At 43.5% G+C, this 15,600-nt stretch overlaps 1 protein-coding gene across 1 annotated transcript in view; it reads right to left on the bottom strand.

Annotated features, from left to right (window-relative positions):
* Positions 1-15,600, bottom strand: part of LOC134448057 (PHD finger protein rhinoceros-like) — a 40,607-nt gene continuing 25,007 nt past the window's right edge. Inside the window, exons 14-19 of the mRNA XM_063197818.1 lie at positions 7,977-9,366; positions 7,419-7,577; positions 2,856-3,141; positions 1,826-1,865; positions 123-952; positions 1-60 (exon numbers count right to left, since the gene is read on the bottom strand). Of these exons, the coding sequence (XP_063053888.1) occupies positions 1-60; positions 123-952; positions 1,826-1,865; positions 2,856-3,141; positions 7,419-7,577; positions 7,977-9,366 (2,765 nt within the window). The remainder of the gene's footprint in view (positions 61-122; positions 953-1,825; positions 1,866-2,855; positions 3,142-7,418; positions 7,578-7,976; positions 9,367-15,600) is intronic.

Raw genomic sequence — 15,600 nt, 5'->3', positions numbered from 1 at the left:
TCAACGGTCTGCTGCTGCTCCTGAGGCGGTAGAGGCTGAGGCTGAGGCGCCGGGTGAAGGCTGTTGAGGCGGTTGGCAACGTTAGTGTAGCCCTGCCGGGCCTGCTGAGACAGTTGGGCCACCCGCTCCGGCAGACTGGAGAGCAACTGCGGCAGGTTGGAGAGCGTCTGGGGCAGGGTGGAGAGCGTCTGGGGCAGGTTGGAAATGTACTCGGGCAGATTGGAGATGTACTGGGGCAGGTTGGAGATGTGCTGGGACAATGTCAGCTTTGGTGGCGGAGGAGGAGCCGCCTGCTCGTCAGACTGCTGCTGCGACTCCTCAGAGCCCGGCTCCTGCTGGGGCTGCTCCACCTGCGGCTGCAACACGTTACGCACCTGGCACGTCAGGGTCGTCAGCCTCTGCTTCAGCACGCTGAGTCGCTGTGGCAGCAGGCTGAGTTGATGGGTGACCTGCTGGGTTATCTGCTCAGCCAGTGTCCCCCCCTGAGGGCCCCGCTGGGTTCGCCCCTGGGCTCTGCGCGGGCTCCCCGCCTGGTTCCCCTCCTGGTCCTCCCCCTGGGTAAGCCCCTGGATCTCCTCCTGGGTAACCCCCTGGCTCTCCCCCTGGCTCTCCTCCTGCCTCTCCCCCTGGCTCCTTCCCTGGTTTGCGCCTGGATGCCCAGCCGCTCCTGCCTGGGTGTACGTCTGCAGCCTCTCGGGTAGTTTCTCCAAAAGGTCCTGGAGGTGCACGGAGAGTCGATTGCAGAGGTGCCGGGCCTGCACGCTGACCTCCTGGAGAAGAGGGTACTGGACAACCAGCCGCTGGTACAGCTCGTGTACGGCAGGGGGAACGGAGGGCACCGAGGGGATGGGGATGTTGTACTGCTGCATAAGCTCCTCGGTCCGCAATATGAACTGGGACACGTAAGGGATCCGGATCATGCAGGTCCTCAAGGTGCTGCACAGGGCGGTTTCTGGCAAGAAACAAAGCATCAAAATCAATCAAAAATTGCTGCAAGTCAGAGGCGTGCACAGCCCCTTTAGAGAAAGCAACTTACAGTTATTTGCAGGGTATATTGGTTACAGTCCCTGGAGCAATGCGGGGTTAGGTGCCTTTCCCATCTTTCTCCCATTACTGTCTTGACACACTTTCACTGTTCTATCCAATAAATGCTCCAAAAGTCCAAAACATCTACAGAAACATTCTTTAAAATGCACTAAAAAGTGTTTCAAAGTATTTACCATATTTCCTCAAATTACATGTATAGCCGGGCCCTTAACAGTAGCCTGCTTCTTTTAGTAGCCTGGTCCAGCAAATGATAAATAAGAAGAAATAAATAATAGCCAGTCTCTTTTAGTAGCCTGTGTCACAGCCAGTGTCTGTTTCTTTATTTACATTCAGTTAAACTAATATTAAATGGAGTTGAACGAAAGTCTCGTTAAGTAAGGCAGTGGTGCGCACATCCAAGATGCAGGTGCAGGAAAAAAGGTGAGACGCTATGAGAATAAAGGTGGAATGTCAGACTCAAATTTGATGAAGAGCACACAGCTCAAAAACGTTCACATAAAATAAAACAAAAAGAAAAACGGGAGCATGTGTTCGGACATTCCAACTTTATTTTTATGCTGAAAGAAATCTCAGTCTCAGTCTCAATCTGCAATCTCAGTCTCAGTCTTACTTTATGTGGTAATATGTAGTTTCGCCAAACACATAGCCTATCGAGTCTTTAACTAATCACTAGCTCTCACACTTCTATTCTCTTCATGTAACATTACAAAAGTAAATGTATCTTATTGCCATTTTAGATCAGCTGAAGCATAGTCTCTCACAATGAAAATATACTCACCTTCCTCCGGTGGTGGTGGAAATTCCTCCTCTTCAATTTCCTGAAACAAATTGAGAAAGAGACACCAGACAGAGGGATCATTCTTCCATTGCAACTCATCACATTTACACACAGTCCATGTAATCTGAACTTTGGCAAACCAACTCGATGTTCATTCATTGTTGATCACTGGCACTTTTAGTTGAACTTACACAAACTAGAGCGTGATCATTTTTGTGTCATGCAAAATGAATGATAGGTGCATGCACACACACACATGCGCGCACACCCATGTGCACACACACACACACACACACACACACACACACACACACACACACACACACACACACACACACACACACACACACATACACACATACACACACACACATACACACATGCGTGTACGCATCTGCGCAAAGAGGCTACACACAATTTCATACACTATATTAAATGGAGGGGGCAATAACTTGGCACATTGAGAATAAGCGCTGACAAACCTGTCTGTACTATACTTTGAAATGTTGTCAACACAAACTGAAAAAAACACTTACTTTACAGAGATATAAAGTGCATATACATGTTATTGGGACACACTGTACATATTCTGACCAGCCCAATGTTTAACCCAAAGTTCCCAAATGACACCTCTGTAGTCACTCAGGTGTGCAGGATATCATCCCAGTAGGGTTGTCATTCAAGTGCAAATAAATCCTGGACATTGTCCATTCCACCAGCAAACTTTAATACAACGTTTCAGTCATCCATCCTTCTTCAGCAGGGCTGGACTGGCCATCTGGCATGGCGGGCATTTCCCAGTGGGCCCTGCACCCTCGTGGGCCCCTATTTACATTTCTGAAAATAGGGGCCCACAAGGGTGCGGGGCCCGCCGGGAAATGCCCACTATGAGTCAGTTCTGCGCCGCTAATTATGAGGGGCCCCTTTAAGCCAAAAGTGGCCAGGCCCTATTTCTCCCCCAGTCCAGCCCTGTTCTTCAGGTAAAATCACAAACACAATTGAAACGCCGGCACCAATAATGGCTCCCTACCTCGTGGGTGTCGGCGAACCTGACGGTCTTTGGCTGATCAGCAATGACAGTAATGGGGCTCTCCGCCCTCTCCGCGCTCCTCCTCTCCTCCACACAGGGCGACCCGTATTCTGGGTCTAGGTCGTGCTTATGCTTTGGCGTGCTCGCAGGTGTTGACTCTCTGCTTGGCTTGAGCTGTTCTCGTGGAGACTGTGGCGTGGAGAGCTTAGATGCTGGCGTGAGTGCTTCTCCCTCTTCCACCTCCAAACTTCCACCAAATGTAGGAACATAGCACACTTCCTTGGACCTACAGAAGAGGGAATGTGACTAACTCAACACACGGTCAAATATGTCTTTAAAAATAAAGATAATGTTGGTGGAATTCTAATGGGCTTTAGGCCTACTAAGAAAAGCAGCGACCAACAGCAACAGCCAGAGCCTAAAGGAAAGCGTGCAGTTCAGAATAGACAGATCACAATAAAACTTAAAATTACAGCACATCAGTACAAAGGTTTTGGAAAAAAATTGGCCCCTATATGCGTACAATACCACACATGTTCGTTCAAACATATAGCCATAACGACATGTTGTCATGCGTTTCAAATTCTCAGATGAGTAACACAGAACTCGAGGTAAACCACATGGCACAATCTTCACAAATTGATGATCAACATACACTGCAAATTAATAACACCATTAAATGTTCAATTATCTGAGCAAATCAACAATAAATGTCTGAAAGCATCTTGCCTGTAGCGTCCTTCAACCGCCAAAGCAGAAAAATAAACCTGAGGCGTGATTTGTTACTAAGGCAACCGTCAAGAGGGAATCTGTGGTAGCCATGCTGGTGATGCAGTTGCTATGAGGAAAGAATAGGTCGCCATGGTTGCAGAGTTAATTAGGGGCTATGGCTCTGTCTCACGTGGTCTGAAACTCACAGTGCTTCAGCATAGACAAGACAACAGCTGTCTCACAGTCTTCTAATTGTTGACTTTACATGTCATCAAAGGAAACATAATAATAAACTAACAAACAAACAAACAAATGAAAAGCGGGGTTTTCATTTATTTAATTATATAACACAAAAGGTTAGGGATGGCACTTAATACCGTAAACATGACACCCTGGGTTCGCTTTTCCGGTTGGACAATTGTAATCCGGATGAGTAAGGATCATTTTGCCTGGTAAGAGTCTTTCTACTGTGGCTTAAGTGAAAGGACTCACGTTGCCCACTACAGCAGTGACACAGAAGCAGTAGTTATACACGAGGACACACAGTTTAACACCATTAAAGCTACTGAACGAAAGGATTCTTACATCAGAGCGACTGAATGTAAGGGTCTGGTTTTGCTCAAATGCCAATTAAATGGCATTGGTGAATAGAACACACAGTGTTAATTCAGTATCTACAGCTAGATTTAACATGAATCTAGTCAGCCAAACTTTATTAGTGTTGAATTAACACCAAATTAAGCCAAATTTAGTGTGCAATGAAAAGGGGGCGTAGAAAATTGATTTCTGTATCCCTTTTATTACACTGCACTAACAGGGAATGGTGTTGTTCAGAGTAGCTTTAATAGTCGTTTGCAGCAGAATCACACAGTGAATGCCATATTTACTAGTGTAATTAATGACTAGTAATGCAACAATTACTAGCTACTGCAGTAAGCTTCTTTACTAGCAGCATATACAGCAGTTACCAGCCAACCCATGGCGGAAGCAGCATTTTATAAGCATGGGTTGTTAACTTTAGCGCAAGAAGCACAGGCAGAATGTTGAAGGGGGATAAGCCTTACTCCGACACCCATGTGCCCTCTGGGTCAGGGTCAGGCCCATCACTGTCCTCGTCCTCCTGCAGGTCTGCTAACCTGTGCGGAGCGGGACACGCCCATGGGTCAAGCATTCAACACTGCAAATGCTCACACAGTGTTCATTCAACACTTAGAGAGAGCAGGAACAGCACCAGGTAGGAGTGCTCAGTTCCGAGTATCCCAAGTGTTGAATTTGAACTCTGCAAAATTTACGGTGAAGCTGCAAACAGGATGCTGTTTTGTGTCTCAGCTTTTTTTGCTTCTGGGCGGTTACATTTCACATCATCAGTACATCTGAATATCTGGACTATTAATTGTTAACCAAATATTTGTTGTAGGTGATTTAGAGGTGCCCGTTACAGGAGTTAGGTATAGTAGAGTATAAAAAAGTAACAGCATGAGTTATGATGTACTTGCACTGTATCCTAGGCTTAGGGTGTATGTACAGTATGGTATGAGTACAGTATGTAACGTTACTGTATTTGTTAATACATGTAGTTACAATAAAAAAGAAACCTAAAGTGCTACCCTAATTTACAAACTCTACACAAAGAGAAAGAAAGGTATAAATAATATTGTGCCTCAAGGTACGACACTCCTTTAGGATTTTTTGGACACAGTTAAAAATGCAGTGTTAAGGGGCCATCATTTCAAAAGTCCATATTGGTGGGTATATAATTGTTCCGCTAAAGGATGCCAAAACAACAGGCAGCTGTACTCTCTCAGGTACAAAGTGGTACATCCATTTCTCTCTGTGTAGATTACCAACACAATCATCAACAATATTTGATGTAAAATAGCTTAAATTTAAAAAAGAAAAACATAAAATTCCACTGAGTAGGATTTTTATCGGAATTGGATTCTTTAATACTAAATTGTCATCCTGTTTTGCACTTATGACTTGTGTCGACACTATGGTAGTTCTGACTAGATCCCAACTAACCTGTGTGAATGTCTGTGATTTACACCCACAGTTTTTTTTTTTAAATGACAGAAAATGACTCAAATGAATCAAGCCATTTTGTCATTAGGAAGAGTATCATATGGGAGGGCCGATGACACGACACTCATATGATACTGCCCATTGGACTCTTACTCTGGGAACAGACTTTGTGAGGTTGGCCCTTTGCTCTGCTCCTGGGGTCTGACCTTTGACCTGTATAGAATATGACAGGGACACGCCTGAGCGAATAGTCGCACATCTCTCACACATCCACGCACACCTTCAGACAGAAAACACAACAACAGCCCAGAACTAGTTTTGGAGCCCTCCCATAACATTTGTAACTATTTACTCTTTATCCAAATTGGCTGTAGCAACTTTATAGTGCTAAAATCATCACTGGTTCCTATCAAGATATGTTGAAGTTTACAAAATGTCCTCAGATTAACTCATTGACTGCAAGCTATTTTCAAAACAAAGTGCCCAGTTCTGAAGTAGATATAATGGCTCTGACTATCCAAAATAACACCTATTACTTCCTTTGAAATGGCAGTGAGTGAGTTAAAATATAATATACACTACGGTATGTGTACCGCATTGTAGGTCTTTGTCATTATACAGTACCTACATTTTCTCAGTTTAAAACATATACTACAGCAAATAAAACAACCCACATATCGTTGTCACGTTATCATGTTTGTATATTATATACTCTAATTTGAGCAAGCAGCGCATCATATGAGGAGCTTGTGCCCATATGATACTAGCTGAGTCAGTATCAGTCTTACTCTGTAACCTCATCATCAGTGACCTCCAAATCACTCATGTCCTGCTCCACCTCCTGATACCTGTGCAGAGCAGCACAGCATGGCCATGAAAATTGCACCTCAAAAAATGAAACAAAAAAATTGCACCTCAAGAAATGCATTGTCTACAGTATTGTGCATTCCCTGTTACAATCTATCTCCATAATGTATCACTTAGCAATGTATGTCTTGTTGTTAAATTGCAAATATGATGTGTTATGATTCCAGTTATAATTACCTATTAGCAAGGCGATGTTGCATTGAAATACTACACTGTAAATGAAACCATACCTCGTTAAGCTTACAAACCTCACAAAGTCCCAAGTAGCATGCTTTTTTAAAAAGCGAAATGTTCTATAATGCGTAGTTCTAGTACATACGGTAGTACCATCCATGACGGGGAGGACGTCATATGAGATAGGAGTGCGCTCATATGATCAAACACTTTGAGTCTTACTCTTACTCTTACTTTGAGTTTACACAGAGGGACTCCTCACTCTCTTCCTTCCGCAACCGCGCTAACCTGGGCAGAGCATCACAGGAACACAGCTGAGAGTCAGGACAAGTCACACACCTTCATGACGATGTCAGAGGCAGCATCAAGCTGGGGTCTGTTTGTATCTCTATGTGTGTGTATGTGTGCGCTGTCTGTGTGTGTGCCGATGATGATGTATGATGATGGGTGTCATTAGTCAAGCCATTAGGTTATCCAAATAAAGGAGTTGAGTTGTGAGCAAAGCAGTTAAAGGAGTTTTCTGCTTACTGTACAACGTACAACTGTACAACTCCTTTGAATCATGGATTTACTGTATGTTCACGGTGGTGGGCTGGCTGGCTGGCTGGCTGGTTATCATGGGAACGCGGTCAGGGGAATCGGATACACTTCCCCCTGCACTACTCCATTAGGGCCGCCTGTTGAGCGACCTCCTTGAACAGGTGAGGGATACATGCATACATTTGGCTGTGTGCACTGTGTTTTGTGCTGTAATCGGACTTTGCGGTCCCAAGTTGGGCTTCCACTTACTCCGGCTCCAGCTCGTCCTCGCTGTCCTTGGCCTGGACACAGGTGGGCATGGCCAGCCTCATCATCTGGGCCTCGGCCAGCTGTCGGATGGTCATCTCCGCCGCCTGTCTGGCCACCTCCTCCGCCATCTGGGCCGTCTGCACGCGCTCCAGGTGCAGGCTGGGAAAAAAAACGACCGACAACCATAGGTGACATACAGTATCATTTGGACAAGAATTGGAATTGGAATCAGCTTTCATCAATTTTTTATTTGTAATTTCACGTGAAGACGTTAGCTCTCTACACTTTTTACATTTAAACTACTTTAAACTTTACTTAAAACAAACAAACAAAACACCTACCGTCCAACAAGGCAATACTACAAATGCATGAAATCAATCATAATCAACTGGAAAGTTTGTGCCACCATCAGGATGGAAAGCAGCAATACAAACAAACATCTATTATCTAACAAGACATGGCTGTAAATGCATGAATTCAGGTATGATCAATTGGAAAGCTTGTGACACACTCAGGATGGAAGACCTGAGGCCATTGTGGTTCTATAGTGGAACTCACCGTTCCTCTAGGGTGCTGTAGACGCAGTGCTCTGCTTCCCTGCGGATGCTCTCGATGAAGGGTGTCCATCTGCCTGTCTGTGTCTCCGCATCCTCCATCTGGATGGTCACGTACTCAGGGACCTCCAGGCAATCCGTGGACATCAGCCGAGACTGTACCTCGCCCTCCGCTGTGCTTGACAAGGCTGCCCCAACTGAAACTGCTGCGCTAATAGAAAGCGCAGAGCTCACTGAGTGAGTGCGGAGGAGCACTGCAGGTGTTTGCGAGGCAGGTGAGTGCGGGGTGGAGACGCAGGCGTCGACCATCCGACCTGGACTCGATGCTGGAGTTAGCACCTCAGACTGGGGATGACTTGAAGTCCCAGAGCGGGGGGTTTCAACAAGATGAACTGGACTCGCCGTGGGAGTTGCTTCCACGGACTGCAGACGACTCACAGCCGGAGAGACATGAACTATCTGGGCTGTACTGTCTGAGGCTTTAGATGGAGACTGGCTCGAACCCCTTGAGCTGGACACACTGGACGTTGAGTGAAGTGGACTCACTGTGGGGCTTGCTTGCACAGAGTGCAGACTACTCCCAGCCGGGGAGACCTGAACTGTCTGAACTGAACCCTCTGGAGAATTTAGCTCTCTACTCGAACCTCGAGAAATTGCCTCCTTAGATGCTGACCGACTCGAACCTCGAGAAATGGTCTCCTTAGACGCTGACCGACTCGAACCTCTAGAAATTGCTTCCTTAGACGCTGACCGACTCGAACCTCTAGAAATTGCTTCCTTAGACGCTGACCGACTCGAACCTATAGAAATAACCTCCTTAGACTGTGACCGGCTTGAACCCCCTCGACTCCCAATTGAGGAGACTGGGCTCTGTGTAGGTGTTACCTGTCTAGACTGTGAGGGGCTGCCACCTGTGAGTGTGAGGTTTTCGATCTGAACGCTGGAACGCCTGGAAGAGGGGGATTCAACCATTCTAACAGGACTGTCTGTAGGAGTTAGCCCCTCTGACTGTGGATGACTACGAGCTGGTGAGCTGAATGTTTGAACTATCTGAACACTACACTCTGGAGTAGCTCCTTGTTCAGACTGTGCAGGGCTGCAAGTTCTAGATATGGCGGCTGCAGGAGTTTGCACCCCAGACTGCAGACGGCTTGAGGCTCTGGAGGAGGCATCATCCATCTGTATGTTACCGTTTGGAGAAGCTACCTTCTCAGGCTGTGGAGGGGTGCAACCTCCATCGGTGCAGTAGCCTTCAACCACCGGGACTGGACTCTCGGGAGGAGGAGGTAGATCCTCTAGTTCCTCTGGTTCCTCTGGTTCCTCTGGCTCCTCTGGAGGGATGTTCGGCTCGTCCATCTCAACTGGAGGTGGAAGTGGAAGTGGAGGAGGCCAAGCTGTGGAGAGTCCTGCATGTAAGTGCTCTATTTGAGACACACTGGGGATTAACCCACTGATACCTATAGCACCAGCAAAAAAAGGCCTGCTGAATGCATAAGCCCTTGTTGGGAAAGTTGCCCTCAGCCTAAAACAATCTAAAGCCTCTGATGTACGTAAAAACATGAAATAAGTTGTATTTCATGTAACATACCCACATTTTTATTTAAAAAAAACAAAAATCTAATGAGCCTGAATGCAGCGTATATGTTGCTCCAGGCACCAAAGGTCAAACAACATATATGAGTAATCAGGCATCAATGGGTTAACAAAGGAATCTAAACCAATGGTTAGTCGGAATTTACAATTAATTAATAAAATACAATGAATATGTTCCAGCCATTCACTAGAGTGTCAGACTTAAGTAAAGGTCTTCAGAATAGGTTGAAGAGCAAATGGTTGAAATCAGAGATATGAACAACAGATATACTGTGTAGGATATCGCTTCTCCCACCCATGAAGTGAGTTCCATAATTATGTCCCTGAAATGTGGTGCATTGGTATTATCATGGTCTTTTCCCAACCACCGCTGCTGCTACAGTCCCAGGAAAAAGTTTGTGCACCCTTTGAAATTTCTTACCTTTCTGTCAAAATAGGTCATAAAACATGGTCTGATCTTCCCGGAAATCACAAGAAGGAACAACCAGAGTCTGCTTTAACTAATTCAACCCAAACATTTACAAGTTTTCATATTTTCATTGGCCATAAGATGTAAACATTCACAGGACAGCAAGGCATAAGTAAGTACACCCTTGCATTCAATAGGTTTTAACCCTAAGTTAGTCGCAATAACCTCAACCAGATGTTTCCTGTAGTTGCAGATCAGATTAACAAAACAATCTGGATGTATCTGGTCTCCCTCTTCTTTAGAAAACCTCCTCTTGTCAGCAAGGTTTGTGGGATGTCTGGAGTGCATAGCATTCTTGACTTCATGCCATATAATCTCAATTGTTTTTGTCAGGGCTTTGACTGGGCTATTCCAGAATGTGTATTTCATTATTATGAAGCCATTCTAAAGTCGATTTGCTTCTAAAGTATGGGTTGCTGTCACATTTCAGCACCCGTCCTCGTGTGCTTCAACTGTGTGACAGACTACCTCACTTTTGTCTGTAAATTATCTCGTTCATTGTTCCACTGATAATAGCAAACTGAAAAGGGCCTGAGGCAGCAAGGTAGCCGCATATAATGATGCTCCCTCCACCATACTCAAAGGTGGAGATGATGTTTTGGTGAAGGTGTGGTTCTCCAGTTTTCCTCCAAACATGACATTGTGTGTTCCCCTGAACAATTCAACTTTGGTTTCAACGTTGGTCTACAGAATATTTTGCAGTAATTCTATGAAGCATATAAATGCTTTTTCGCAAACCTCAAAGGTGCAGCAATATTTTTTTGGACAGAAACCCCATTGATTTTAGATTGGCAGAATGAATCCCATTTTAGCTATTCTTGGTTACATCTCCTCTTCTGAATGTGGTGGCAGGAGCATCATTATATTTGGCTACCTTGCTGCCTCAGGCCCTTGACAGTTTGCTATTATCAGTGGAACAATGAACTCAAGTTTATTGTGATACTTTACAGAAAAAACGTGAGGAAGTCTGTCACACAGTTGAACCACACTGCTGAAATGTGACAACAACCCATACTTTAGAAGCAAATCGACTTTAGAATGGCTTCATAATAATGAAATACACATTCTGGAATAGCCCAGTCAAAGCCCTGACAAAAAACAATTGAGATTATATGGCATGAAGTCAAGAAAGCTATGCACTCCAGACATCCCACAAACCTTGCTGACGAGAGGCAGTTCTCTAAAGAGGGAGACAAGATACAAACAGATTGTTTTGTTAATCTGATCTGCAACTACAGGACAAGTCTGGTTGATGATATTGCAACTAACTGAGGGTTAAAACCTACTTAATGCAAGGGTGTACTTACTTATGCCCTGCTCTCCTGTGAATATTATGGCCTTATGACCAATAAAAATATGATAACATGTAAATGTTTGGGTGGAATTAATTAAAGCAGACTCTGATTGTTCCTTCTTGAGATTTCCGGGAAGATCAGACCATGTTTTATGATCAATTTTGACAGAAATGTAAGAAATTTCAAAGGGTGTACAAACTTTTTCCTGGGACTGTATTTCTGCAGCAGATATTTTGTATTAACATGATCGCTGAAAAGCTGGATAGGTGGATGAATTTGCACCAAATCTTGTCTACTAACCCTCTATTGGTATATGAACATGTTAACTTATAGAAGCCAGCACTTGAAAAATGGCTGACTTTAAAGATAACGGACTGTTTGTTTGTGCCATAACTTTTGAACAGGTGCACAGATTTACACCAAGGCTTTCAAGATGGCCAACTTTCAAGATGGCCGACTTTCAAGATGGCCGTATTCTCGAACTGATAACAGTTTGGATGTGTTAAATGGTCAAGAAGTAGCTTGCTGCACTACTCCAAGGATTGAGGTGCTTTGGGGATATTCTTCTGGCAGTCAGTTTCTGGCAACTGCAGAGGCATACAATAGCTTATATATGTGATTGCAAAACGGGCAACACTGCTGTGAAATTCTGTGTGGGTTACTGTTTGCCTCATGGCCAACTGATTCATGCTGACGCTAGATACCTTCACTCTGCAGTGGGTGGGCTTGCTTTGAAACATTCACCTATTGGACTTGCTTTGAATTGCTTAGAAGAGTAAGTGTAGAAAAATACAATATTTAGCAGAAGCACAATGGGATGCGTGCGGCACCCTAGCTAGGTAGCAATGAACATTCCCCCATGATACCATGCAGGAAAAAGGGGTGACACTACCACTTAGTTATAACTTGGTGGTGACTCTTTGTTATCTTATGTAGCATTTTTAAAACAACTAGATTGCATTTCCTCACAGAAAATGCTGGAGCATGCTTGTTCTTCATGCATGCGTTGCCCTTCATGCATGCAATGCCCTCCATGCATGTGCTCACACATGCATCGTCATACATTGTCTAACCAAAAGACACCATCAAAGAAAGGCCGAAAACACATTTTCTTCTTTTAGCACCCCCTTACGGCCATGTTGTAAGATTACATGATAATCTGGTGTTTTCTTTAGGGTTGGGGAAGGTTGGGTGTACCAAATTTGTTTTTGATACATCAAAGGGCTATTATGATATGAGCTAATTTCCTGTTTGGCAGATTCAACATGGGCCAAAACACTTATTGCCCAATTTGCGCCAAATTTAGCCTGTGTTCTCTGAGCATGGGGGTGGGGGGGATCATGTGTATTTCAATTTCTTTGTGATACGCGTAGGCATTGCTAAGTTAGTAGCTAACTTCCTGTTTTGCATCTTTACTGACCATTTTGATTGGCTGCTGTGCGCTGACACTATTAGCAATCATTCTGGAAATTGAGATGTAGATGCAACATAGTCCCAAGATGGTCTGACAAACTTTCTTGAAAACGGGACAAAAATTGTGGTAGGACGATTTTTATGGATTTTTAAAAAAAATCGAAATGGCAGGAAATTCATCAAGGCAAAAAATTATGTCATAGGATGCCTTCGCCTTGACCCAAGAATTCCAAGTATACAAAGTTTTTGAAAAGCTAACGGCATCTTCAATATGCCAACACACATTTTCGCCCAATTGTAGGGCCCCCTAGTGTCCAATTTGCACCAAATTCGATATGTATTCTCTGGGGATGGTGGAGTTGATGAGTATCAAATGTGGTAGTGATAAGAGTAGGCATTGCCAACAGAGCTAATTTCCTGTTTGGTGTCTTGTCTTTGCTGCCAAATGTTATTGGCTCCTGTGCGCAGATGATTCCATCAATCAGTTCAGAAATGTAGATGCAACTCGATACAACAGATTTTTCAACAAAAATTGTGGGTGGAGCAGCATTTTTATTATTTTTTTACCAGTCAAAATGGCGGGAAAACTATCATAGTGGAAAATGAAAAAATAGGTTGCATTGGATTCGTCTTGGCTAAGGATACGAAATTATTTTAAATCGGACCTACGGTTCAAAAGTTAGTTTTCCAGTTGGTGGCGCTAGAGAATTTGAGGTACCTCTAAACAAAGCACAAGCTCCAAACTAAACACCGAGCCAAACTATTCGGCATTGAAATGGATTCTCAATCTCAGTTTAGCTGATTTCACGACCCGTAGAAGAATAATAAGGAGTAAAAAAAACAGTCGGACAACAATAGTAGCCTCTGCTTGCCCCTAGGGGCTGGCCTGATTGAAAGACTTTCATACCCAAAGTAACATCTGCTATTATAATACACAACAAAATCATCACATTCATGGCTTTATTGACTTTGTTACACATTACTCCATATGAATTCATTACACTATATGTATGTAAGTGATATCACCCTTAACATATTCACTTCATTGTAAATGCCTGTTTCAAACAGGACTGTGTAAACTAGTCATAGTTTTCAAGTTTTGTGGAAAGACACAGCAAGTTACAATGTGCAATATGATGATTACAACACATTATACAAAAATGGCAATTTGATTTTAGCAATAGTGATGGAAATCACTGCGCCGAAAACAACATATTTTACACTAATATGAAACTAAACATTGCAAGCTTTGCAGCTGTGCAATACACTATATTACCAAAAGCATTCATTTACTGTACCTGCCTTGACTCACTCATGAGCTCAACTGCCATCACAGTCCTCCTAACCCATATGATATCGCTCCACCTTTTGCAGCTTTTACTCATCTGGGAAGGCTGAGGAGTGTGTTTATATTATTTCTTGAGTCCATTTTGGAGAACATTGTGAGAACAGTTTGGAGTGCCCCACCACCTAGTTGCAAAAGGTGGAACGATATCATATTGAACCCTATGTGTTAGGATTGGGATGGCAGTTAAGTTCATATGTGAGTCGAGGCAAGTTAGAGAACACTTTTTGCAATACCGTGTAGAATCACATGTACACACAAATAAATAAATATCACACAAAACCACACAAACAATAATCACACAAATAAAATGTGATTATAATGATCACCATAATCACACAAAAACAATATCACAAAAATATTCACACAAATATATAAAGAAATACGTTCCTCATAAAATAAAGTACTTTAGAGTACATTAAAGTGACTAAAGTGTTTCAGCTGCCTGCTTGCTCCTTCAAGCTTTATAATGTGACATCAGTCAACGCTGCCTTATACATTACACATTGCTGCCATTAACATTAAATCACTCAATAAAGTAGTCGTTACTGCCATTTACCAAACATTATGCTGCCTTGTTTTTGTGAATGAGGTAGAAGAGGACTGGAGAGAATGTATGGAATACAGAGATGTATAAAGTACTGGACTGGAAGAGTGGAGTACAAGTACAAGTACTATATCAAGAGACTGACTTGAGTAGAAGTAGAAGTGCTCTTTTAATACCATACTCAAGTGGAAGTAATGAAGCATTTAAAATGCCTCGTACTGCCTCCAGGTTAACTTACTTAAATTTTCATAAACTACTTACTTCAGCACATACGAAATGTAGTAAAAGTATTAAATTAAAATGCAATTAAATTCATTGTAAATATGTGGTGAAGTAGAAGTGGGAGTAAGAGGGGAAAAAATCATACTCCAATAAAATACACATACTGCATTGTGCAAGTGCCGTATTTAAATAGTTCTACTTTGTTACCAGGCAACTCTGAAGGAATGTAAGTGGTTCTGTGAGTGAAAGTGAGTGAGTGTATCTAACAGACTGTTCTTCCATCTTCTCTCTCCTTTTGTTTAAGGGGCTCTCAGAGCTGTCTCCCCTAAAACAGAGGGAGAAAGGTGGACGGGAGTTAAGGTCTGGTGAGCCACACACCACAGGGGAGGCGAACATCCCAGGTGAAGAAAGTCAAGTCCTGCCACATACTGTGCTTTGCCAGAGCCCATTCGCTGAGCCAGCGGATTGTAATTAGCCCAAGTCTTCAGCCATATGTGTGAGCTAATTGGTGACCTCAGCACCTGTCTTAAGCGGAAGGAGTACCCGGAAGGAACTTTGGCTTTCTTCATATGGTGTGCCCACCTCTGGAATAATCTTATCAAACCTTTATAAGAAAACACAGAGACCTGAAGCAGAAACACTCCTGATAACTCATGCTGGATTCTGGATTAATAGTCCAGTACCACACATTTCAAATCATGGGTGCATCCGAAAGTCCCTACTGCCTTCCTATGCAGAAGGCAA

Source organism: Engraulis encrasicolus, chromosome 4, assembly GCF_034702125.1.
Source record: "Engraulis encrasicolus isolate BLACKSEA-1 chromosome 4, IST_EnEncr_1.0, whole genome shotgun sequence".
NCBI classification, from domain to species: Eukaryota; Metazoa; Chordata; class Actinopteri; order Clupeiformes; family Engraulidae; genus Engraulis; species Engraulis encrasicolus.
Note: the sequence above shows the minus strand (reverse complement) of the source record. Positions and strands in the feature narration are given on the sequence as shown.